This window comes from Thamnophis sirtalis, unplaced genomic scaffold (assembly GCF_051295495.1).
Source record: "Thamnophis sirtalis isolate CommonGarterSnake01/CBP01778 unplaced genomic scaffold, rThaSir2_p1.2 scaffold_10, whole genome shotgun sequence".
NCBI classification, from domain to species: domain Eukaryota; kingdom Metazoa; phylum Chordata; class Lepidosauria; order Squamata; family Natricidae; genus Thamnophis; species Thamnophis sirtalis.
The window spans coordinates 30,738,645-30,764,760 of NW_028261390.1; the positions used below are offsets into that span (position 1 = coordinate 30,738,645).

At 39.0% G+C, this 26,116-nt stretch overlaps 2 protein-coding genes across 11 annotated transcripts in view; one reads left to right on the forward strand and one right to left on the reverse strand.

Annotated features, from left to right (window-relative positions):
- Positions 1-5,163, forward strand: part of ELF2 (E74 like ETS transcription factor 2) — a 50,316-nt gene extending 45,153 nt beyond the window's left edge. For all 6 annotated transcript variants that reach the window (XM_014061765.2, XM_087724376.1, XM_014061767.2 and 3 more), the window contains 3 exons: positions 87-279; positions 569-910; positions 3,440-5,163. In XM_014061765.2, the coding sequence (XP_013917240.2) occupies positions 87-279; positions 569-910; positions 3,440-4,067 (1,163 nt within the window). In that variant the 3' untranslated portion in view covers positions 4,068-5,163. The remainder of the gene's footprint in view (positions 1-86; positions 280-568; positions 911-3,439) is intronic.
- Positions 5,164-9,697: 4,534 nt separating this feature from the next.
- On the reverse strand, positions 9,698-25,148 carry NOCT (nocturnin). Of its 5 annotated transcripts, XM_014061776.2 has the most exons (4): positions 24,996-25,141; positions 24,674-24,787; positions 14,417-14,686; positions 9,698-11,039 (listed from the first exon to the last, which is right to left on the reverse strand). In XM_014061776.2, the coding sequence occupies exons 3-4, from the start codon at positions 14,676-14,678 to the stop codon at positions 10,189-10,191; spliced, it is 1,113 nt and encodes a 370-aa protein (XP_013917251.2). In that variant the 5' UTR covers positions 14,679-14,686; positions 24,674-24,787; positions 24,996-25,141; the 3' UTR covers positions 9,698-10,188. The 5 variants fall into 5 exon arrangements, with proteins under 5 accessions (XP_013917251.2, XP_013917250.2, XP_013917252.2 ...); XM_014061775.2 differs by having other exon boundaries at positions 24,674-25,148; XM_014061777.2 differs by lacking the exon at positions 24,674-24,787 and having other exon boundaries at positions 24,996-25,147.
- Between the last annotated feature and the right edge of the window lie 968 nt (positions 25,149-26,116).

Consider the following 26,116-nt stretch of genomic DNA (forward strand, 5'->3'; position numbering starts at 1 on the left):
TCCAATATGTTGGCTGGGTTATTTGCATGATTTTGTTTGGAGGTAATTAGTTCTTTGATTTGCTGAAATATATGTTTTGCAAATAGGAAATACAACCTATTTGTGGGAATTCCTTCTGGATTTACTTCAAGATAAAAATACTTGCCCTCGATATATCAAATGGACTCAGCGAGAAAAAGGCATTTTTAAACTCGTGGACTCAAAAGCAGTTTCCAAGTTGTGGGGAAAACACAAGAACAAGCCTGATATGAACTATGAGACAATGGGAAGAGCCTTGAGGTAAAGAAAAAAAATGAAGAAAAAAGATGAGATGAAAATATTTTCTTAAACTAATATGGGTATCATGCTTTCTCTACAACCTTTTTAATGCTCTTAAACATTCCAATTTTTTCATTCCTAAGGAAAATATTATTCACTTCATTTGCCTTCTAAAATTAAGTACTGATATGTAACTTTAGGTAGAAAAAAATTGAGATACCATTTTTATGAACAAAGTAACTTAAAGATTAGAAGCCTAATGGAAATAGTTTATTTAGGTTACTTTTCTACACTTTTGTATTTCTTTCAGATACTATTATCAAAGAGGAATTCTAGCAAAAGTTGAAGGACAAAGGCTAGTATATCAATTCAAGGAAATGCCCAAAAATATTGTTGTTATTGATGACAAAAGTGAGTGCGGCAGTGAAGATTTATCCATGTCCAATGATGAGAAATCATTGGAACGTGTATCACTGTCTGCAGAAAACCTCTTAAAAACAGCGAGTTCTGCTCGCACAGGAAAAAGCACTTCTCAGTTGAGCTGCACAAGATCAGAGAAATCTGTTGCCAGAGTGAGCATCTCTTCACCTGGGCATGAAATGTCATCTTGTTCACCCACCACAACTACCGTTTCAGCAACATCTGCTCCCAGGTGAGTGCTATATGATTTACATAGTGTTTCTCAACCACAGCAACTTTAAAATATGTGGAGTTCAACTCTCAGAATTCCCCAGCCTGTGGAAGTCCATAAGGAAAGTTATGGTTGAGAAACACTGGTTAAGAGTCATATGTTATGCTAAATTGGGGCAAAAATTAAATTTAAGTCATTTCTGGATTTAAAAAAATGCAAATATGCTACATAATTATTTCCAGGGATATTTTTATTCTTTTGCTTTTGTGATATTGTTTAGAGTTCTTATATATGTAGTCATCATCTTAGCAACTACAATTGGGATCTTAGTTGTTGAGCAAAGCAATCATTAAGTGAGACATCACGTGACTGCTCCACCCAACAACTGTAATTCCAGCATTCCTGGTTGTGGTTGTTAAGCAATTTCACAGGTTGTTAAGTGGAGTCTCAGGCAAGATGTGCTGGGTGCTTTGAGTTGACAGAAATCATGGGAGGCCTGATGCAGGCCATGTTTGAGTCTCTATCTGCTGAGGGCTGAAAATCTTCCCTGCCAACCACAGCACACTTCCTGTGCTGAGCCTGCTTGCTTTATTTCTGTCTCTCTGCTCCGGTGCTGAAAATCTTCTCTTCTATGTTAAACCTCCACACATTGAAGCTACTGAGGCGTGATAGGAATTTGCTGGAATGAGTTTGGAAAGGAACCCCATTTCCCAGCAAAGAAACAGTTGAAGACGATAGCTTTTTCCAAAAATCCAGCTGCCGCTGTTGGGAAGTACCAACTCCCCCCCCCCCCAGCTTCCCCAAGCCCATGCATGCCTTTGGTCCGGATGGCAGGAAAGGGACGGCAAAGCTGGAGGAAGCCCAAGAGTGACGGAGTGACACTCCCTTCCCCTTCCTTTTCCTGTCCTTTTTCTTTTTGCCCTCCAGTTAGTCTCCCCCCTCCCCTCTTCCCCGCTTTAGTCAGCTATTGTTGCTCACTCCCAAACTCATCCCTTCTCTCTCCCCCCTTCTCTCTCTCACTCCCTCTCCCCCTTCTCTCTCTCTCATACACACACTCTTCTCCCACTTTCTGCCTTTTCTCTCCCCTACATGTGTGTACACTTTTACACCCATTCACCTTCCTGAAGTGAGCCTTTGTCTCTGTTCTGCAGGGAGTATTTTCAGTGTGATAGTGGAGAGGCATGCAATAAGGTAAGGATCACAGCATGCATCAGAGCTCTGAGTGGAGCCCTTCAAGGCTCAGCGCAGACTACACATGAGTGTCTCTTTATTCATGGGCCGGAAATTTTCTCCCTGCTGAAATCGAAAGCGTTGACTTTCTAGGAAAGTCAGTAGAGAAGATTGTCAATGGTGATCAGATGATAGTTGGGCATTTGGTAACCGCCCACTGAGTGGAAATGGGTTGCCAAGTGCTCAGTTCACAATCTTATGATTGCATGGCATAAGAGTCGCAATTTTTTTTGTGACAGTTGGAAGTGATTTACAATGAAGCATTTTTTCCAAGGCTATTGTAACTTTGAACAATTTTTACATGGACTGGTCATAAGTCGAGGATTACCTGAACCAATTTTTGGAGGACTCTGGGCCCATACCTACTGTGTTTCTCCAAAAAGACGATCCAAGCCCTATCACGTTTTTGAGCGCATATGATCAAATTAAGCCCCACCTACAAAATTAGCCCTAATTAAGACCCCGCCTACCCCGGGGTGAAAAATAAGCTAGGGTGGGGAGAGGGTGGAGTTGCCCTACTTACCAGGCCTCGCACACCCTGACAACTGCCTCGCCTTCTTCTGTGGCCACTTCTTCTGAGACCACTTGCCGCCACTCGCACACATCACCTGTTTTTGTTTTGTGTTTAGATGCCTGCCGGCAGGCATGTAAACACAGAACAGAGGCCGGGGCGATGCGTGCAAGTGGTGGCAAGTGGCCGCAGAAGAAGTGGGCCAGCAGCGGGCTTCTGCTGGGCAAGGCTGTCAGTGCCACTGCCGCGAGGTGAGTCAATTATTAGAACCTTCCAAAAAGAAGGCTTAACCGTTTTTTCAGGGGTCAAAAGAAAATAAGACACAGCCTTCTTTTTGGAGAAACACAATATAATTTTGAAGAGCTATGTGCAATCCTGGGCCTCAGGAAAAGTTGTTTTGAAAAGAAAGTGTTAAATCTCTTGCCTTTTGTTAAGAGTTTTGTTTAACTCTTTCTTTCTCTTTCTCTTTCCTTCCCTTTACTTTTTTTAATATAATACTAAGGATTTGTCAACTTAAAATAAACAACTGTTGGCTCATCTAAAATGAAAGTGTTTTGTTTTGCTTTGTTCTGTTATTTATTAGACTTACATCCCATTTTCTTTTAGTAGCAATAAGGGATGATAATGTAAGTTCTGAAACTTCAAAGAATTCAGCTTGGAATTGGGATAGCGGAAGAAAGCTTTGCCTTTACTTCAGCTTTATAAAATATAATAATTGTTTCTTTTTGATTAAAAGGTCTTTAGTTAAAGCATGTATCTGTCACAAATTTTAGGTCTTAATGTAGTGTTTGTCTTCATCTATTTAACAGAACTGTTCGGGTGGCTATGCAAGTGCCTGTTGTAATGACATCTCTGGGACAGAAAATATCAACTGTTGCAGTGCAGTCAGTAAATGCAGGGTCACCATTGATTACCAGCACAAGCCCAACAACAGCAACAACCCCAAAGGTAGTTATCCAGACAATCCCTACAATGATGCCATCATCTGCTGAAAATGGAGAGAAAATCACAATGCAGCCTACAAAAATAATCACCATCCCTGCTACACAACTTGCACAATGCCAGTTGCAAACAAAAACTGGTTTGCCAGGGACAGGGAGCATTAACATAGTTGGAACACCTCTGGCTGTGAGAGCACTTACTCCAGTATCTTTAGCCCACGGGACACCAGTGATGAGATTATCAATGCCCGCCCAGCAGGCAAGTAGCCATACTTCACCCAGGGTAATTAGCGCAGTTATAAAAAGTCCAGAGGTCAAGTCAGAAGCAGTGGCTTTAAAGCAGGAACGGGAGATCAAGACCCTGCAACTAGTACAAGAAGAGAAACCAGCAGATGGAACCAAAACAGTCACTCATGTCGTCGTCGTTAGTACACCCTCCGCTATTGCTCTACCTGTACAAGTGAAAACAGAAGGAATAGTAACATGCGAAAAATGAAAAGGAAAAAAAAAGTGGCTGTGAACATTAATTACATAGACCATTGTGGAATTAAGCAAACTGACATACATAGGAAGCCAGGGAATTGGACACAAGAAGTTGAAAGAACTGATTTTTTTAAAAAAATTGTTAATAGTTATGCATATATTAGAAATTTACTGGAAGCAAAATAATGTCCCATGTTTCAGTGGGAATTGAACTAGATCTACACACTGACACAATTGCCTCTTGTATATCAGGGTTAAGCTGATGAAGAAAGAAAATTCCTGGAGCCGAAGGGAATAGTGGGTGAGCACTCAGGAGACTCAATGCATTACCAGTTACACTAAGACATGGAACACTAAACTGGTTCTGTGAGGGTCTTGGCTTATGTAGATGGAGGAGCATCTAGAAGAGGCTCATTGTTACACAAAACACATTTGATGCATTTGAATATGCATACCAGCAATTACTACTGTGTACTCACAGTGTTCAACTGGTGCTATGTGAAAAACTCTGCTACTAGGTATTCTTGAATGTGAATAAGGAAAGAATTAAAGAACTTCTTACAAGAAGTTAAAGACTTAGAGAATTTTTTGTCCCATGCAGCTTAAGCAGATTTTAAAACAAAAGCCTTAGACTGATTTTCAGTTACCTTTGTTGAAATAAGCTAAAGGCTTCTTTATGTAAAGCATTTTTTATTAAAACAAATTTTTTTAAAAAAAATCTTATACCTAGCACAGTATTGTTATAGAATTACATGTAACATATTTTGTATGGTAATCACATCTTTTGGTTTCTTAATTGGGGTCAAAGCGGCCAGAGGTTATTCAGCCTCTTGCTGCTTGGTTCACCCACTTCGCCTGGACATCTGTGCATACATTTCAATTTCAGCTTTTACTCTGTCACTTGAAAGGTCACGCTTGGCATGAACTCTTGTCAGGTAGATTAAAAACCTGTATATTTTTTAGTTGAAGTTAGAGAAAAGTACCAGTGTTCAGAATGAACTATAATAGTTTGTATATTCAACATTTAAAGTATATTCTATTTTGTTGTACTCTTGTTTCAAAGTGTATTCAAGTAGGTTTTACTGAAATACAGATAACGAAATTTAAAATTGGTGTCTCTTTTTTCCAAGCCTTAATGTGCCTCTGGTGTTCATCCAGATCAACACTGCTACAATGTTTTCTACTTCAGTTCTCAAAACTTAGTTTCAGAAATAGCACAGAATTGGAAATATACCAAAGAATTAAGTTAATTATCTCAGTTATTCTACTAAAAATAGGAGCAACATCTGGTTGATAACACAATGGAAAGAACTTGTATGATAATTTAATTTAAACCATTAATAGTGGTAATTGGGTGACTAGGATTGTCTTTACACTTGTGTTATACTGTCTTACGGTTTCAAAATGAATTAGAGTTGCAATAGCCAGCTTCATAGGTAAATGGGATTCCTTGAAAAAGAGGGAGAAGAGGCACACGGGTGTCAAGAGCAAGAAATCGGGACTCCAGGTGTGCATTAACACAATGCCAAGGAGTAAAGTGATGATTTTAGACAAGCAATTGTTGCAACCCATCAATCTGGGAAGGGTTATAAGGCCATCTCCAAACAACTTAAAATCCATCATTCTACAATGAGGAAGTCTATTCAGAAGTAGAAAACATTCAAGGCAGTTGCCAATCTTCTCAGGAATGGATTCCCAACAAATTCACCCCAAGGTCAGGCTGTGCAATGCTCAGAGAAATTGCAAAAAAAATCCAAGAGTTAGATCTCAGATTCCACAAGCCTCAGTTAGCATGTTAAATGTTAAAGTTCATGACAGTACAGTTAGAAAAAGACAAAACAAGTATTTATTTGGAGGACTTGCCAGATAAAAACATCTTCTCTCTAAAAAGAACATGGCAGCAAGACTTAGGTTTGCAAAATTGCATCTGAGCAAATCACAAGACTTCTGGAACCCAATCTTTTGACAGGCGAGAGCAAAGTGGAGATATTTGGCCATAATGCACAATGCCACATTTGGCACTGTGCATTATGGCCAAACAGCATATCAGCACAAAGATACCAACCATCAAGCAGGGTAGAGGGGATATGATTTGGGCTTATTTTGCAGCCACCGGACCTGACACCTTGCAGTCATTGAATTGACTGAACTCTTCTGCCTACCAAGTATTCTAGAGTCAAATGTGAGGCCACGTGTCCAATAGTTAAAGCTAGGCTGATACCAAGAGCTGTTAGAATGCACTGGTTAGAATGCAGTACTGCAGGCTAACTCACTGCTCACTCCAGGAGTTCAATTCTGAGCGACTCGAGGTTAACTCAGCCTTTCATCCTTCTGAGGTCAGTAAAATGGCCCAGATTTCTGGTAGCAGTGTGCTGTCTAAACCGCTTAGAGAGGGCTGTAAAGCATTGAGAAGCGGTTTATAAGTCTAATGCTAATAGTTAATGTTATGAGATCATGCAACAGGACAATGATCTTGAGCACACCAGCAAATCTACAATAGCGGGGGGGAAAAAGCGTTGCAATGGCACAGTCAAAATTCAGATCTCAACCCGATTGAAATGCTGTGGCGGGACCTCAAAAGAGCTGTGCATAAACATATGCCTACAAACCTCAATGGACTGAAGCAATGTGAAGAAGAATGGGCCAAAATACCTCCATAATGTGAGGCTGATTAAGTCATAGAGAAAACAATTACTTAAAAGTTACTGCTGTTAAAAAGTGGTTTTACAAGCTATTGAATCATAAGATGTAGTTAGTTTTTCATATATGATGTCTCCATTTTGGCTCTCATGAGAGCTTTTGTAGAAATTTGCTTTTCCAAAGTTCTGTATTTTAAAGGGCAGGTCATCAACAGTTCTCTTTCTTTGAAGTATGTGGGGGAAATATCTCCAGATTTTAGAGTTAGAGATGGTTGAAATTGAAGTAATGCTTAATGGAGAAAGTGGGAAAGTGAACAAAGCTAGAACTTGCAGCTTGATCCCAGACCATATGATGATGATGCTGGAATTATTTGTAGTGTAAGTAAAAGTACTTCAATTAACATTTATATTAAGTATTTTGAAGAATATTCAATATTTTATCTTGGTTATTGCATTCTGGCCATTTGCAGTTCTTTACATGTGAAAATTCTGTAAAAATAAGATGTCTTCGCTTCTAGTGGTCTCCATTTTATCTTTCTTTTATACCAATAACTCATATTACAAGGCATTTTTGTGGGTTTGTTATATATTAGATATTCCTTGGAAGAACTTGATGTTGTAATTGGAATTATGTCTTAACAAAAATACTCCTTGAAAGGAAAATATGGCCTAAATCCAAATAAGGATGACATCACTTAAATTGTGCTAGTGTTGGGGGTAAGAGTTTCAAGTCTTCTTTCATGATGTACTACAAATAGTGAGTAAAATCTAAGCACTCTTAGTCATTGTAATTAGTCAACCAGAAAGGATTGGTTCCATCTTTTCAGGCAGCAAGGCAATGATTAAATGTTCTCCCTATCTCATGGAGGAAAGTATTTGCTCCAGTTTTTATGCTGTGACTTGTAGACAAAACATCCACTTTTGATGAGCTCCATTTTGGGAGCTAAAGATCAGTGCTATCCTGGCAACGTGAAAAAACATTACACCACAGCAAACCAATAGAGAGCTGTAAGCAAGAGGCCTACTTGGCCTGGAAAAACAGCTTCGGAGATGGGTCTATCAGGATTACATGGAACATGGAAATAGAGAGTGGTACCAACTTTGAGCGCACTTGCAATATGGAAGGGTTGAACCTTTCTGACTCCATCTTGATAAACATTGTATGCAGTGGTGAAATTCATTTTTTTTTTACTACCAGTTCTGTGGCCATGGCTTGGTGAGCTTGGCAGGGGAAGGATACTGCAAAATCTCCATTCCCACCCCACTCTAGGGCCAGCTAGAGGTGGCATTTGCCGGTTCTTTGAACTCCTCAAAATTTCTGCTACTGGTTCTCCAGAATCTGCTGGATTTCACCCCTGATTGTATGACACAATCCAGCAGTCCTCCAATAGCTTGAAAAAATATTTTTTTCCCCATCTCATATTGGTGAGAAGGAATGCTCAGGAGCACTTAAAATTCCAGCCAAATGGCTGCAGCCTGTTAAAGTGAGGTCACTGCCAAACCAGGAAGGAAATATGACAGGAGGATAAAAAGTGGATGAAAGCTTCAAATTATCATCCTATTTAGTGCTTGGTCATATTTTAGCAGCCAGTGCCTTTACAGAGCCCTGAGAAGCAGAGTCCCATTTCCAGGGGCTCTGCTAAAATAGTTAAAAGGGAAATGGGTGGGGTGAAACCTAAAGAAATCCAATAGTAGTACAATTAAATTTTATTTCTTACCCAAAGGAATCGTGGATTGGGTAGATAATGTCAAACATTTTCATAAATTATTTAAGTTTTTCTAAATGGTTCTTGAGGGAGAAGTGATACAAGATGGGACAGGATACTAAAGAGACTCCATGGCATCTATACTGGAAATTGGGACTCCTTGTCCTTATCAAAACTTGACTGTGTGGACAAATAATCTCTAGAAATCAGGTACTTAAGAGAACAAATTCATAAACTAACTGCAGCAACAAACTTGGGTCAGACATCTTTAGGGACAATCTGTTGTGTGCAGATACATGACCTGTGATTCACACATTTGAAAATAGTCAAAAGGCAACATCACAACAGCTTTTCAGTGAAGTAGGCAGTAGAGAAGTCTTTGCATACAGCCCCAAAGAAGGAAGAATGCAGATACAAGATGTCTTAAAACATCCTGTGATACTAGAAAGTAAAATCTGAGCTTCTATAGATAGGAAACATTTACTGAGACCAACAAAGTGCTCATTCTATAGCCAGGTAGAAGTAAGAACCAAGATAAATGCTTCTTGGCATAACACTACAGGTAGTCCTTGAATTACAACAGTTCATTTAATGACAGTTCAAAGTTACAATGGCCGTGAAAAAAGTGAATTATGACTATTTTTCACATGACCAAGTTAGCATGGTCACGTGATCAAAATTCCGATACTTGGCAATTTACTCATTTATGACAGTTGCAGTATCCTGAGGAGGGGGGGACAATTGTGATAATCTTTTGTGATCTGACAAAATCAATGGGAAAGCTGGATTCACTTAACTGTGTTACTAACTTAACATCTGCAGCAGTAGTGGGATTCAAAATTTTTTTACTGCTGGTTCTGTAGACATGGCTTGGTGGGTGTGGCTTGGTGGTGTGGCAGGAGAAGGATACTGTAAAATCTCCATTCCCTCCCCACCCCCGTGGAAGGTTACAGAAAAATCCCCATTCCCTCCCGATCAGCTGGGACTCAGGAGGCAGAGAATAGACGGGGGCGGGGCCAGCCAGAGATAGTATTTACCAGTTCTCCAAACTACTCAAAATTTCCACTACTGGTTCTCCAGAACCTGCTGAACACCACCTCTGATCTGCAGTGATTCACTTAACAACTGTAGCAAGAAGGTTGTAAAATGCAGCAAAACTCACTTAAATGTCTCACTTAGCAATAGAAATTATGGGCTCAATTGCAGTCATAAGTCAAGGACTATGTGTATTACCTTCCATGTGGGTGAACGACTAGAAATTCTAATACACTGAAATATGTTCAAAAGCAATACGCAGGTTCGAGATTTAACACTAAATTTATTCAAGTAGAAGGCACAATTCGAGACAAACCTCAGAAAAAAATTAACTGAGGCTTATATTAATCTTTATGCTGAACAAAATTTGGTCATATGGTCCAATATGGCAGGAATGAACCCTGGGCATTGGTCTGACCGACTCTTGACAGACAGGACAATGCTGTTACATGCAGTGCAACTTTACAAAGCAAGATCTTAAATATGGGAGGAAAAAACACCTTGTTACAATTAGAGCTGAATAATAACAGTACTTTTCTTCAGAAAAGAAAAAGCAAAAGCAGTTAGCCAGACATACTGTATTTTTGTATTTTTTGTCATAGCATGGAGATAATAAGAAAAAAAACGTCAAGACTATACGAGTAGATTATTAATTCTCCATTCATAAATACTTCTCTCATCCCACCCCCAGAAGTCCATGGTAAAAATCTGTGCCTGCATAAACACAGTACATTAATACATTCTCCACCCCTCTTTATATTTCACTTAATCTTAAAAACTTCTCTGGACTTTCATTAAAGGTGAAATCACATACTAAAGATAGATGGTCTGAAGGGTAATTGAAAGATGGCAGCCTATTGGGTCCAATTTGCTCCTCAGTTAAAAGGCTGAGGGCAGCATCTACTTTTAAGGTCTGTTGTGAATACCAGATGTAATCAAGTGTATGCCTGCATTCTCCAGAAGGACGGATCTTCCATGTGGTGTATGGAGGCTCTGTTAGCCCATTTGTACTCAGCAGTTTGTAAGCACTGTTTAGGTTCAGACTAGATTCAGAGAATTGCTTATACACTTCTTCTGTAGGCTCAGCATTGAAATCACCACAGACTATAAGAGGGATGTCCGTGTCCTGGGTGATCTGTTTTAGATTTTCAAGAAGATCGGCACCTTGAGCAGATCGGAACGTCTCCCAGCCATTGCGAGCTTTTAAGTGGGTGACAGCAACACAGAACAATTTCCCGGTGTCATTACATTTCAGGATCTGAACTATAGCAACTTGATTGGTTTTGAACTTCATTGCTGTCAACCTGATGTTGGTACTACTAATTAGCGTAAACCTGCCCTTAAGGAAGAACAAAGCACAGCCATCTGGGCCATTGTTACATTCCACATCTAAACATGGAGAACATGGTTTAGGAAGAAAAGCACATTGGTAGCCCAGCCGACTGAGTAATGGCTGAAAAGTATCAAAATAGTGATCCACTTCTTGTAGACAGAGGATATCTGGCTGGTAAGCAAGGATCTCTTCTAGAATGAGGCACTTCCGTTCTTCCCATCTCAAGGCTTCCATGGGGCATTGGATAAAGTTGTCCTTGCCTTCCCCAAGAGCTGGAATAAAGAAAATATATTAGTTAAGAAAACTTCCTTTGGGAAACATTTTCCTTCCCATAAAACATGTAAAAACAAATACCATATTTTTTGGAGTATAAGACGCACCGGAGTATAAGACGCACCAAGGTTTTGAAAAGGCAAAAGAAAAGTTTTTGCACTCTGCAAACCTCCCAAAATGGCCCGTTTCCCCCCCCCCCCAAAAAAGGGCATGAATAGCCTTTAGGAGGCTTGTAGAGTACTCCTGCCTCCCCTCAAAATGGCCTGTTTTTTTGCAAAAACTGGCCTGATTTTGTTAAAACAAAGGGCATGGACAGCCTTTAGGAGGCTTATAGAATGTTCCTGGGGGCTGCGGGGGCAAAATGGAGCAAAAATGGGGCATTTTTTGCTCATTTCTGCCCCCCCCAGCCCCCAGGAGCACTCTGAAAGCCTCCTAAAAGCTATGCACGGCCATTTTGGTGAAGGGGGCGGGGTTTCAGTAGAATGCTGAAAAAAATACTGTATTCAGTGTATAAGACGTACCCAGATTTTCAGCCACTCTTTTGAGGGAAAAAGGTGCATCTTATACTCCGAAAAATACGGCAATCCAATCCCCACTCTTAAGTGGAACTTTGTAGAAAACTGAAACTATTGGTATACTTTTAGTCATCTAGTACTAGAGAACTACATGGCAAAATTAATCTTCCTTGCTCAAATCTATTCATGAGTGACATACTTGGACTACAGTTTTGTTCAAAATCTAGTTAAACATCGTTTTTGCAATTCCAATTTTACTTTGATTAGTAAATCAAAGCCTAAAGATAATTCTTCCCTATTTATGCACCATTTTATTTAAATATTTTAAACTATATTTGTATAGTTCTAAAGCATGGGATTGATATTTGTATGCTGACCCCAGAGTAAAACTACTACATTACAATGATCATTTTACGAATAAAAATTACTTGATTTATACCTCCAAACACAAACCATTAAAAAGGTGGGCTAAGTTTGATGGTATATTTCACATTATCCAAGGAAAAATTCAAGGTGGCAACTCCACTGGATTTCATATCAACAAAAAGTTTAAAAAATAGCAATTTAGTTCACACATAAGGAATAATCTAAGATGAAAATATATATGTCAGAATATGTGGTGGAATCTACAACTAGAGAGTGTGGGGGTGAAGTTAAGAGACTGGCTAGCTTGCAATCCCTGCAGAGGAAGAAGCAAAGGAGACTCGATCTCCTATCCCTTAAAATCCCTGGAGCCTTTATCTGATTGTTTTCAAGAGAGTGAAGTCTGGTGAGATGCTTGTAAACTGGCAAGTAACAACTATTCTGATCAGCTCATGGTGTTGTTCTGGTTCCTGCCACCTTATATATATTATTGACTATTTTAAAGTCAGGGTGTCTGTTAGTGGTGGGTTCTGGATCCAGTTGCAACTGCTACGATGGGGCTGAGTGTCCACGGTGTGCATGCATGCTGCACGTGCATGCGCACCCACTGCCTGCAATGCTCTAGCTGTTTGGCGGAGCATCACGTAGGCGCCGTACGCTGTGTGCACACGGGCAAATGGTCCAGTGTTCTGACCCCCTCCTCCATCCAGTAACGAAAGCCGAGACAAGCTTAAATGGAATGTCCTTTAATAACAAGACCAGAATCTCGGTGGCTGAAAGCCAAGTAAACAAACAGATAAGGACCTTGGCAGCAAGTCCAACAAACCTTGGCAGCAATTTAGACAAACCTTGGCAGCAATCCAACCTGCCAAGTTAGTTTCTCTTTAGTCAAAGCGTTGACTTCTGCAAGAAGGGCGTGGCACAAGCAACCTTTTTTATAGTCTGGAGAGGAGCCTAATGACCATCAGCTGAGCGTAATTACCTCCTGTAATTACGTAATTGCTCCTGACACCGAGTAACTTTTTGATGGTGTGCATCCAGGAACAACTCACTGTTGGTTTCTGGATCACTCTCCCTTGTCTCCTCCCCACTGAGCCAAGGCTCAGGCGCCACCTGGTGGCCAACCAGTCTCTCTGTGCCCTGCTCGGAGTCCAGGGTCCTCCACATCCTCCAGGGCCAACTCATAGGGCTCCACGCTGTCAGAGTCTGGTGGCAGCTCCAACGGCTCCTGCTGGGCCACAACACCTAGTAGGGTCAAATACAACCAAGGAACGCGGGCGGGTGGGCCCTCCGAAGCACCGTACCGGTATGCCCATACTGGGGCATACCGCCTGAAATCCACCACTGGTGTCTGTCCACTTTTTACATTCTACTTTTTAGAATAATATTTTAATGATTTTTTTTTTACGTTGGGTTAATACATTTTGTATTTGGATAATATTTATATATTCTAGGTTTATTATTTCTGTGTGTTATCAATATTTTAAATCTTGCTCTGAGTGATGATCCTACTACTTTGTTAGGGATATGATAACATAAATAATAATAAAATTATTACCTTGTCTTATTTAAAAAATATATATTGAAAAGTTTACATATGTTTGTACCCAAAAAATAATGAAAGGGGTCTTAGGTAGCAAACTTAATTATATCTCATCCATTATTATGTGTTTTCGATTGAAAATTCTGACAATTATAGGCTAACTAAACTATTTAGGACCCATTGGATCATACTGAGAAAAAGGCAGTGCTGATGTCCTCCACCCCTTCTTGATATGTGGCATAATTAGGCTGATAATATTTTTTTCAACTCCAATGACAAATAAAGTATCATGATCACCTCAGAAATATATCTACAGTGTATTACATGATAATGGATTCACTGCACTGACCAGAACTTTGAAAATAAAATTGGTTTGAACTTCATAAAAATTCCAGCTGCACCGGTATAATGGGTTCTGAATTTTCAATGCATTTTAAAGTTAATAGATTTGAGTTAAGGTAAAGGTTCCCCTGACACATATATGCTAGTTGTTTCAGACTCTAGGAGGCAGTGCTCATCTCCGTTTCAAAGCCGAAGAGCCAGCGCTGTCCGAAGACATCTCCGTGGTCATGTGGCCGGCATGACTAAATGCTGAAGGCACACTGAACGCTGTTCCTTCCCACCAAAGTGGTCCCTATTTTTTCTACTTGAATTTTTACATGCTTTTGAACTGCTAGGTTGGCAGAAGCTGGGACAAGTAACAGAAGCTCACTCCGTTACATGGTGCTAGGGATTTGAACTGCCAAACTTTCTGATTAACAAGCTCAGTGTCTTAGCCACTGAACCACTGCATCCTTTAGAGGTACCTTGATTAAAAAAATGTCTCAGTACCCCAAATCTGCTAACTTAAAGAATGCATAAAAAGATCTGTCAACTGAATGAAAGCATATGCACAAAGCCGACTAGACTTTTCATTTTACAAGGCTCAGACACAGTTTCTCAATTAAGATTGTACCTTGTGCAAGTATATTCCATTGCATAACCCTAATGGGCTGATGATTTCTGATAAAGCTGGTCCTCAAATCCACAAAATCCCTTTGGAGCCGGGCTGGACGGTTCTGAAGAACAATCTGGCATTCTTCAAGTAGATCTTTGGCATCTATAGGATCCAGAAATTCAGGATCTGTTTGTTCCAAGTAGTCCTGGTGCTTAGTAATGACACTGCTACTCAAAGTCTTAGCCAGTGCACTATACAGCCTACTTGTACTGTTGCCCATGGAATACCCTGAAAAAGAAAGAGAGAAGAACTTCAGTACAGCAATTCCAATTTCTAATCTCTTAATTTCTCTCAGATCAAAACAAATGCATTCATCATTAGAGTTCACATGCAATGTGATAGCCTTACGGTGCTCATAGTCTCCAGATAAAATGAACTTCAGTTTTCAAAATTAGCAGCCAATGTGAAGAGTTATGCTATGTAACATAAGCAAGCACAACTGATAGCATATTTTTCAATATGAAGTTAACAATGCAATATGCATTTCCCTTCTTAAATTCTGCAAATCTAAGTTCCTCTTTTTATACTGTCCTCTTAAGATATTTCACTTAGTCATTGTTATCATCTCTATAAACAAAGTCTCAAGCCCTTAGAATCAACCTATGTTATGGCACCTAGCCAACTGCAGCTTTTTCCAGTTGCCTATTCAGGCTCTTTCAGTTATTGGACTGATATTTGAATGTGACCTATCACATTCCAAATATTTTTTACCAAGTTGTATAGCACAGCTAGTTACACCAATGGTGGCAGCGATTACATCTGAGGCAGTAATCAGCAGAAATGCTTCTTGCTAAACAACACAGCCTACAAAATTTCTGTCATGCCACATGGTGGAACACAGAACTTTATTTCTTTCAAATTGCATAAGAAAGCCAAATCATATATATTCTGCTTTATTAACCAGCAAATACATGTTGCAATCACAAATCAATCTAAAGCTCATTCACTTCTACTTCTTATTTTCATAAATAAAGTATCAAAAAATGTTCCTATAATGTACTGTAAATAAATTCTTGGGTTTACAAAGTTTTTTCCTATGACATCAGCAATATTCTGCAAAAACAACAACAAAAAAACAAAAAACAAAAAAACAAACCCAAAACCAGGAGATCTGAGTTTCATAAATTTTAAATTAGAGAGCAAGCTAAAATAAACTAATCAAATTTAAAATGGAAAGAACTGCAGTACAAAATTGTGCACTGTTCTCTGGCTTTTCAATAGCTCCCCCCCCCTGCAAATACTAAGCACCCTCACAATCCCAAAGATTTTACATGATAATTTAAATTCTCTTTATAATATATAATCAAGTGCCTTCCTACCCCTGCTAATCTAAACCCCACCATCTTATGCATTGCATATGAACCAAAAAGTTCCCTGCACTTAAAAAAAAAACTATTCATGATTTCCAGTGTCAAAAGATAAACTTTCCCCCACATGCCTATACCGTAGTAATAGCAAAGCCTATATTAATCTTTTCAAGGCTGCAAAATAAGGATTTCCACTACTTTTAAAATAGGGAATTAAGCTTTTAACAGTTTATTGTCTTCCTGTTTCTTCGGACTGCTCTTTATAATTCTGTTTTAATTCAACAACTATTTATAATTCACAAAGCAGGAAAAGTTAAGAGTTCAGCCTTACAGATCTGTAGAGTTACCCAAGTTGCATTTTGATGAAAAGTGGGCTTTCTAATAACAGAAAGGCAAAATTCTAGAAAGCTGCTAGTTATATTAAACAATAATTACCTGAGAAATTGGATGGATATATCAACACAAGTGGTAAACAACTCTAATGGAGAATTGCACACTGAATTGCCAGCCTCCAAACTCATGTGCAAGCTTTTCCTATGCCACCGGTACATAAGAGACACCTAGTGGTCTTTCATGTAACTTTTCCCATTGAAACAGTTTTTTTTTCCTTTTCTTATTTGAGTTTTTACCTCAAATAAAAACTGAATTTATGTCTGCCTTTTGTGATGCCTCATCATTTGTTTCCCTTTTATTGCAACTTGACTAAACTGCTTGGAACCAGCTGTTTCCCTCAACCTGAGAATAGGGTTCATATTTACCTAAGTGTTTTTTAGCCTTGGCAACTGTAAGATAGGTGGACTTCAACTCCCAGAATTCTCCAGCCAGCATTTGCACTAAAGCGATTCTCGGTGTTTTCCTCCACCTTGATATTTCAGCGTCATAAAAATTGATGAGGTGAAGTAAAGTGCTCACTGCTTTTTTAATGTTGTGTCTTTTTCTTTTTCAATGGAAGATACAAATCTAATCACACCAAGGCATGATTTTCATCATCATGATTTACTAGATAAAACAAGTTGATTTACAAAAGTTCCTGTTTTAAAAATCAAAAGGACTGGATTGAAGACAAAAATCATAATAGCACAAAGTGTGAACCTAATCATCACTGGCTGAACTTTGCATTAACCTTTCTTCACAAAAATCCCATCAGTTAGCTTGTTCTTGGTCTAATACCAGCAAAATATTCTTGATTTGTGTGATTTTCAGGCAAATTCCTCAATAAGCCCATTTATACAATCAGTATCCATTGTGCTGTTTCACATTTGGTTCAGTGAATAAACAGTGAATCTTTTTTTAACCAGTATTCTCTCAATTATTAAGATATTTTTCATGACTTGGCTGAGATGACATATTAGAGAACATTGAAAGTGAGTCATGAATAGCAACACACCCAGAAGAGGAATGTGTGCTTTGAAGCATGTCCTCAGGTGATGACATCCATTTCAAAAATATGAAATGTTTTTAATTGGACTAGGAACAAAGGGAATGCTTAAACACTGTTATTTCTTTATCTCTTTCAAAGTGCTTAAAATCCTATCATGACAAGTTAAATTAAAAATAACGATATCCCTGGAGCAATCCAGTTTTAGATTATAAATTTCACATTGAAGGACAGGTGACCTACAAAATTGATTGGTTTTATTCTGATTTTTTTTGAAAAGTTCTAAAAGGTTTCCTAGATTTAAGACTCCTCTAAGACATGATTATAGCTGTATGCAGCTTTGATTTGGTTTAAAGGCATTGCAATCAAAACCACCCTTCAAATTGTATCTTCATTCTAATTGTGAAATAATCATATATATTGTGTTGAATCAATTTGCTGGATTCAATGGACTTGTGCTTTATATCAGCAGTGATGAATCACCAATACAACTCAAATTACCCTTTAAATCAAGTCACACATATAAATCAAATTGATTCTGAATTAAATCACAAATTTGAATTGGATCTCAGTTTATTTGTGCACTTCTGTTCATCACAATTATGCTTTCTGAGTTAAACTAAATATACTTTTTTGGATTAACATACATCTATAAATGTATGTAATTTCATCATACAATATACAAAACAACTTCCTAACTTGTTCCTCGAAGACATTTTTAGTAGAGAAATGCCAATAGTAAGTAAGTGAACATACAGCTCAAGGAGTATACATTGTACAACAATGCCTACTTTATTAAAACCTTTACTGTTTTCCCAGAGAAAGTTCTATCTATTGTAAATTATTTCAAAAGCTACAAAAGCTTTGTTGGTCAAAATTCATAGTGGTGCAAAAACTTTATGAAAATTTCTGGTCTTGAAACAATTCTACCATTATACTTCATTGCACAGACCCTTCAAAGAATGGTTAAGTCATTTAATATGCATTTTTCATAAATACGAGCAAGAACTCTCTCCCTCCACATACAATTGATAGTTGCATATGATATATATATAACCAGAATAGAAATTTTCCCAAGTTTATCTGCATATTTAATATTATGCAGGAGTGTTGGGTGCACCTTGAAAGCTTTTTCAACATATGCCTGCAATTGTTATTTTGAAAACAAATCTTAGCTAGAAAAGATGGTTGATACTTCATAGATATTTTAACCTGCAATTAAGCTGTTCGTCTCCCATTCCTTTGTGAATAATCTGGACAGATATAGGCATTTTGGAAGCAACAGAAATAGAAATTTCTTCAAATTACTAATCTACATAACTGTGAGCTGTCTTGTGTCTCCTCCCAACCCATCTTACAATTTTAAACAGCAATCTATTATTACCATGCCAAGCCTACTTTGCTAAATTATTTGGAGATGCTGCAATATTCTAAGTATTTGTAATGCCAATTTAACAGAGAGGGTGATTCTGTCTACTTCTTGTTCAATAAAGCAGATCATAGTCATCAGCAGAATGATATCAATTCTTAAACTCCTACAGCTGCATTGCAACAGTATGCAGTAGCAAAATCTTAACATGGAACTCAGCTTACTCTAAAAATATGCACATTCTCTGATAGACCAGACAGCAGCAAACATCTACAAACTAAAATATCTAGAATTCTTGAAATTCTAGATATTTTACTGTTGTAACCTAACAGCCTATACCTTAAGATGTAATTTGTCAGTAGTTTGCACTTCATTTTTTTTATATTGAGCTGTAAATCTTCAACAAAAGTTTAAAATATGCAGAGCTTAGGAGATAATGGTGTGAAAGTCCAACTAGCTGCTTCTGTCTAACCTTGATGCAGCTGAATATTGCTGCTTCCAGCAGAATAAGTAGGTTGCTTAATTGTGCCTATCTAAGTTACAGCAAGTTACTCAATAGTGCTTATGCAATGTAATGGATTGTTCAACCCAGACAATTAATATCCAGCCAGACTCTGCCAGCAATCACTAGGCCCCTCTACACAGGGCAATTCTAGCAATTTGTATTCAGAACATAAGCTCAATGAACCTTGCTTTGGATTAGAATATTACCAATCAATAATTGGGCTATTGTGGTGATTGTAACATGCTAATGTAACAGATGTAAGCTCTGATAAATATTTGCAAGATCCCATGTGTGCTATCATTTATACATTTTTATAAAGATTTGTACAAATGCTATTGAATATGTTTTTTACATTCAGATTATTGCTGGTAGTTTTGCAGATTGTTGAAACATCTTCTATAACCAAAACCTGTGTTTATATAATATTAAAAATGAACAATGATTTATAAAAACTAATGTATTCAATTTCCTAAGTCAATGTCACATCCTAGAATAAAGGATGCAAATATGTCTGGTGTATCCAAGGACAACTATTTTGTATCAACATGAAGCCACTAGGTAAAGTGATGTGCCAATTTGGCATGTGGTGTGGTATCATCAGTAATCTATGCCCTTCGTAATTTCTTGCATTGACTATTGTCATGCGCTCTGTACAGGGATGCCCTTGAAAACTACGTAGAAGCTGCAATTGATTTTTTAAAAATGGCACAACCTGCCTATTAATAGACAAAAGCTGCCCGTGTCACATAATGCTTGTACGATGGCTTTCAATAAGCTTCTGCATATAATTCAAAATCCCCATTTTAACCCAGGGAATGCTCCCTGGCTTGGTGCTTACTATAGATATCTGCAGGACTGCCTTCTGCAGATAGAACCGATCTATCTGCTCCATTGTTTCAAATGGGAATCTCAAGAATATCCTCCCCCGCTCCTGAGATAAAGGACAAGTGTATTGTTTAGAGCAGGGGTCTCCAACCTTGGCAACTTTAAGAGTTGTGGACTTCAACTCCCAGAGAGAACTCTGGGAGTTGAAGTTCACAAGTCTTAAAGTTGCCAGGGTTGGAGACCCCTGGTTTAGAGGACAACTTAATTCTGGATATTTAAATGGAGCTCTCTTTTAGTTTTCCAGAAGGCAGTATAGAGTGAGTTCTTTCATAGAATATTTATCAGTTGAAAAATATTGGGAATTGCTTATTAGAAGTTGGGGTGATATTTGGGGAAGATATGTGCCTCTGATATTATGTTTTTACGGTTCCTGAGCAAAAATCACTGTTAAGTCTACAGCACCTTTAAATATATTTGGCGTCAAGAAAACAAAGACATATCTAAAATACAGAAAATTTACCATTTTATATGTAAACTTCACGTGCTAAGATATCTAACAGGATACCTTGTTCTGCATAATGTTCAAATGTTGGCTTATTTTGTCTGCCCTACAGTATTGAACAATGGAAAACTCCTCTCAAAACATTAAATTAGAAGTTTTCTAGATGATATCCTGAATCACCATATTTAAAAAGCTGCTAAAAGGTCAGGCTATTTATCCATCTAGTCCACTACTGATTGAAGTTAATTTCTAGGATTCAGACAGAGAATTGGGTACTAAATTTGATCTTTGCTAAACTGGAGATGCCAAGGATTGGAATCTTTTCTCTGATAAGCACGGATTTTGTTAGTTATTCTGGGCAAGACTTTTAACAACGGAAGGATATGTTGTGATTAACTCACTGTCAAATCAAATTAGGAGATAAAAAAAATGCTTTGAGCCATTCTGTAATCACATATTTGAGAAAGATTCCAAGAAATGTAGATAGGATGGTCCTGTAGATAAAAGGTATCGGGCTGCAGCTGCAGGTAAGGCTTCTTCCAGTGGTGGGTTTCAAATTTTTTTAGAACCTCTTCTGTAGGTGTGGCCTTTGTGGCTTGCCGGCCATGTGACTGGGTGGGAGTGGCCCGCCAGCCATGTGACTGGGTGGGAGTGGCTTGCCAGCCATGCGACTGGGTGGGTGTGGCCAACTTGTAAAATGTGGTAAAATTCACTTAACAACGCTCTTGCTTAGCAACCAAAATGTTGGCTCAGAAACTCTGGCATTTGAAGCATGCAAGTCTTAAAGCTATCAAGTTACAAGACCCTTGCACCCCTAACCCTTTAGAAAAAAAACCCCAGAGTTGTTCAAATTTGACAGCTTTAAAACTTGTGGACTTCAACTCCCAGAATTCCTCCTCTCACTCTTCATCTTGATGATGTGCAGACGGGCGGGGGGAGGGAGCTGGAACTGGTTCTAAACGGCACTGTAGATTTGTGGAATCTCTTCTATAGAAGAGGTTAGAACTGACAGGAACCCACCCCTGGCTTCTTCCTTTTTAGGAAAGAAGACAAATTCCTGAATAAAATTTGTTATCTTGCCATTTGATATGGATGGAAAGACGGTGACCAAAGATTATACACATTATAATGTTAAACCACAGTCCTGTGGCCTCAAGGATTCCTTTTGGCAGAGAAAGATCTTAGTCAGTTTGTTTCCTCATCCTGCTCACTGTCACATTCTTTCAATTTTCCCATCCCCAAAAGTTACTTGATCCTGACCTTTCATGGTTTCATGTGTTACTGGAAAGACTGGAAAGAAAGAGAACACCCTAGGCAAGGTAATCTTTTGTCTAAAGTGACCACTTGACCAAAGTTTATAAAGATACATTATATGCAGATAATTGCCCAAGGTTAACCTCAATCAGGTTAAAAAGAACTAAAGATCTTTTTGTTTGGATAAGACTTTACTGAATTGGGCAATAAAGAGAAAGAGAGAGATCTTCAGTATTCACATAGCAACAATCCTGAAAGAGTTGAAGTAGTGGTCTTACTTCTGAGTAGACATTACACTGAAAATATTAAAAAAATAAGTTCACTTTTCCCTGCAGGCTCATGGTTTGTGAGGTTGTTTGCAACTTTTTAGGTATACAACAACGTTTCAAAGTAGAGACTGTGGTTTGAACATCCAAATATTTTTAAAGTATTAAAACAATCCCTTTTGAATGTGAAACCATTGTTCCAAATCTGAAACAACTACTTTAATGCCTAGATGGATAGATAAATATTAAATAAGTGATTGGAGAGTTATTATATTAATTATAATTGTAACATGAAATCAAAATTAGTTTTTATTCTTGTCCCAACTACTATTTGGTGGGTGATTCACAACACCCAAAAATGTTGGGTTGGACCCTCAACCAGGAATAAGGGATATGTATAGAAATTAGTTTATAAGTATAGAAATTAGTAAATAGTCTTGCTTCTCATAATCTACACCCTTGAATTATCCTAGAATGAAGAAATTCTTGGGCAGAAAATAAGTCTAATAAATCTGGAAGATGCTAGGCTGGGCAAGACTGAGCTGGATAAACAAGTCAGAAGCTGATAACAGCTGGCAGTGAATTCTGTATGTGCAATTTCAACTGTGTTATCAGGTTTACATTAAGTTCCTGAAGCAGAAAAAACTAGTGAGCTAGATAAACTAATGCTGCCTAATCTTTTATACAGATTGCGATTGAACTACAAGAAATAGCAAGAAATGCAGACAAGGTTTAAAAGGATTTTCACTGGACTTTATAGAGTAACCACGGAACATAGTCATACCATTTTTAAAGGAAAGGTCATATAATTGCTATTTTATGTATTGTTCTAAAGCATGTGCAAGCCCTAATCATTGTTTGCTAAGCATATTATAATTGGTTTGATAAACATATTACACTGAGCCTTTAATCATGGTTTATAATAGTTGGATTAATATGATATCTTACATAAAAGCTAAATAAACCATCTTATGACTGCACAATCCATGAATCCATCTTTTGTGATTTAGTGACTTTTAAGGTAAGTCAAATTGCTCTGCTTAAAAACAGGAATCATTATTTTTATAAGAAGGCTGTAATTTGTCAGCTGACAAATTACAACAAACAGGGAAACATAATTTATCAATATACGTGTAGATAAAACAGTTTTAGCTAAATCCTTGCTTAGTTGGGGCACACGATAGCCTGTAACTTTACATATTTACCTCCTTCAGGTTAGACATGCATCACATATCTGCATTATGTGAAAATGAAATATAATGAATCACTTCACTAATAAGCATTTTCATACCAAAAATCACACAGAACAGTAATACATACCATGCTATGGCCTTGCTCATTTATGCCTCATATAATACCTACTAGGCAATTAAAAGAAACTTTAGCATAATTGACAAGGCTATTACGTATATAATTTTAAATCCCAGGAACAGTTCATAGAAAGAATTTAGAAAGTCAAATCTTTTTTTTTAAAGGAAAAAAAAACACTTGAAAGAACAAATGATACTGGATACCTAACGCACGTCATTCATTGACTTTTTTTTTATTTGTCTTTCCTAGCTGGGCAAATCAGCTTTTAATTACACTAAGCAACCAATCTAGATAACTCATGGCTCTCAATTTTTATTGGGTCCAGATGGCTCATTTCTACAGGTAGTCTTCAACTTACGACCACTATTGAGGAAAAAATTTCTGTTGCTAAGTGAAACATTTGTTAAGTGACTTTTGCTCCATTTTAGTACCTTTCTTGCCCAGCTTTTAAGTGAATCACTGCAATTGTTAAATTACTAATATGGTTGTTAAGTGCATTGGATTTCCCCTCTGACTTTGCTTGTCAGGTTACAAAATGCAATCACATGGCCCCAGGACATTATAACTGTCATAAATATGAGTCAGTTGCCAAGAATCTGAATTTTGATTACAACACCATGGGGATGCTGCAGTGGTTATAAGTGTAAAAAACGGTCATAAATCAGTTTTTTTCAATGATGTAACTTTGAATGATCACTAAATGAACTGTTACAAGTTGAGGACTATCTGTACATTCATTTTCAACCAGCCACTTTGGATCCAGCGCAGGGTCATCTGGCAGCCAGGAGCAAAGAAGGCAACTCCCAGATCAAAGCAATCATCCCAAATACCAATGTAATGGCAAGATGTCAGAAACCCGGCTTCCCATCACAATTTAGGATTACAGGTAAACCTTGATTTACAACCACAATTGTGCCCAAAATTTATGTGCCTAAGTGAGACATTTGTTAAGTGAGTTTTGTTCCATTTTATGACCTTTCTTGCCACAGCTGCTAAGTGAATCCCTGGCAGTTAAGTTAGTAACTCAGCTGTTAAGTGAATCTGGTTTTCCTATTGACTTTGCTTGTCAGAAGGTTGCATCACATGACCCCGGGACGCTGCAAACCGTCATAAATATGAGTCAGTGGCCAAGCGTCTCAATTTTGATCAAATGGCAGTTAGGATGCTGCAACCGTTGTAATTGTGAAAAACCCTCCTGAGTCACTTTTTCAGGGTACTTGTATCTTTGAACGGCCACTGTTGTAAACCGAGGACTGCCTGCCACCCTTTCTACCTAGCCTCCGATACCACCCATCAAACGGACACCACCACCTTTCAAGGCTGCTGTGAGGATTAGGGAGAAAGCAGAGAAGCGCCTCGCCCAACCCTTGAGACTTCCTTCTTGCTTTCTCGGGGTGGGGGGTGGGGAGAAAGAGGGTGGGGCATAGAATTAAGACCCTCGAACCACAACGTTCCATCCATGGAACCTTCATCCCCGAAGGTTCTAAAACTCACTCACCAGCCTGGGAATTGGCAGCTGCCGAACTGCCTGGGGCCGGGCAATTGCAACGCGGAACTCCGGCGGTAGCCGAGGACGAGGCGAGGAGGGCAGAAGGCGAGAGGGCTCTCCTCCCTGGAGCCGGCGAGCGGAGCAGCATCGTCGAGGAAGAGGCAGAAGAAGGAGTGCAGCAGAGGTTAGACAGGACGGAACACAAAGACCTCAGAGAGTTTTGATACATAATAACGCTACGGCACGCGAGACGGAGCTCTTGGAAGAAAAAAAACACCCCAATTTAAATGAAAAAGCTCCGCGCCGGGAGCGGTCTAAAGCTAAAGCTAACCTGCTGCTCTCTATGCCAAAGACCGACTTCTTCCTGCCTTTCAGAGCCCGCAGGAGGGGCGCGGATTGGAAAAAGGGCTTCGGTGGCAGAAAGATGCCAGCCTAAGGAGAAGCCCACGGAAAACGCCGCCTAATAGCCGGGAACGTGAACACGAGCACCAGAAGTACAGTAAAACTCCCCCCTCCCACCCTCTTGCCGGTATTGACGCAAGCGCACCTTCCAAGACTATAAGGCGAGGGCGGGGGGGGGGGAGAAAGAACTGAAGTGTTTCTCCCCCGTCTCCCTCAACTCGACGAACGGCGCTCCCGCGGACGGAAAACGCGGAGCGAGGCTAAGAAGGGCAACTTCCACGCGAGGGGACAAACAGAGAAGGAAAGCTTGGGTTAAACGGCCACCCTGCGTGTTTCTTCCTTCCCTCTATCGGAAAATGGTACGTTCTAATCTTGGCACCGGAGTCCCCGAAAAAGGGCTGCGGGTTACGTCATACGAACGTTGACTCGTCGGGTAGGGGTGGGAGCGGGGGTGTTGGCCGGAACCTCCCCCTATTTTCGCGCTCGTGGGAAGGGGAAGGGGTGTTGTCTCCCGGCTGATCGAGGTCACGCGGCGTTTGGCTTTGCCCTTTCATCCCATTCATTTTACTATTCTCATTTTGTGGAGGAAGCAGTTCTGGGTGGAACAAGCTGGCGAAAGCTTTCGATTTCCTCTTCGCGATGTTGAGAGCTTCGCTCGGAATGAGAGCTGAAGTCCTGCATATCTTACTAATATGTCCAACTTAAAAAAATAATCATCATCATACCGCTACTGTAGAAAGAAACAGTGGATTTCTTTGTACCTTTTTATTTTTAAAATCCGGAGATTTCAAGATAAATCCCAGAATCTCCAATCCTTTGGCATTTAAGGATGTAGTCCCGACACATTAGGAGGCCAGCAATTGGGGGTGACTATTTTATATATAAAAAATACCCAGCTATAAAAACATGCCTCATACAACAAAACAAACTTCATGCCTGAAATTTCAGGTACAGAAGCAACTTCATGCATATATAAACATACATTGGGAGGGACATATTGAGTAAGATTGGATTAGGATTTTTTTCCCTCCTTACTAATCAGGAAACACA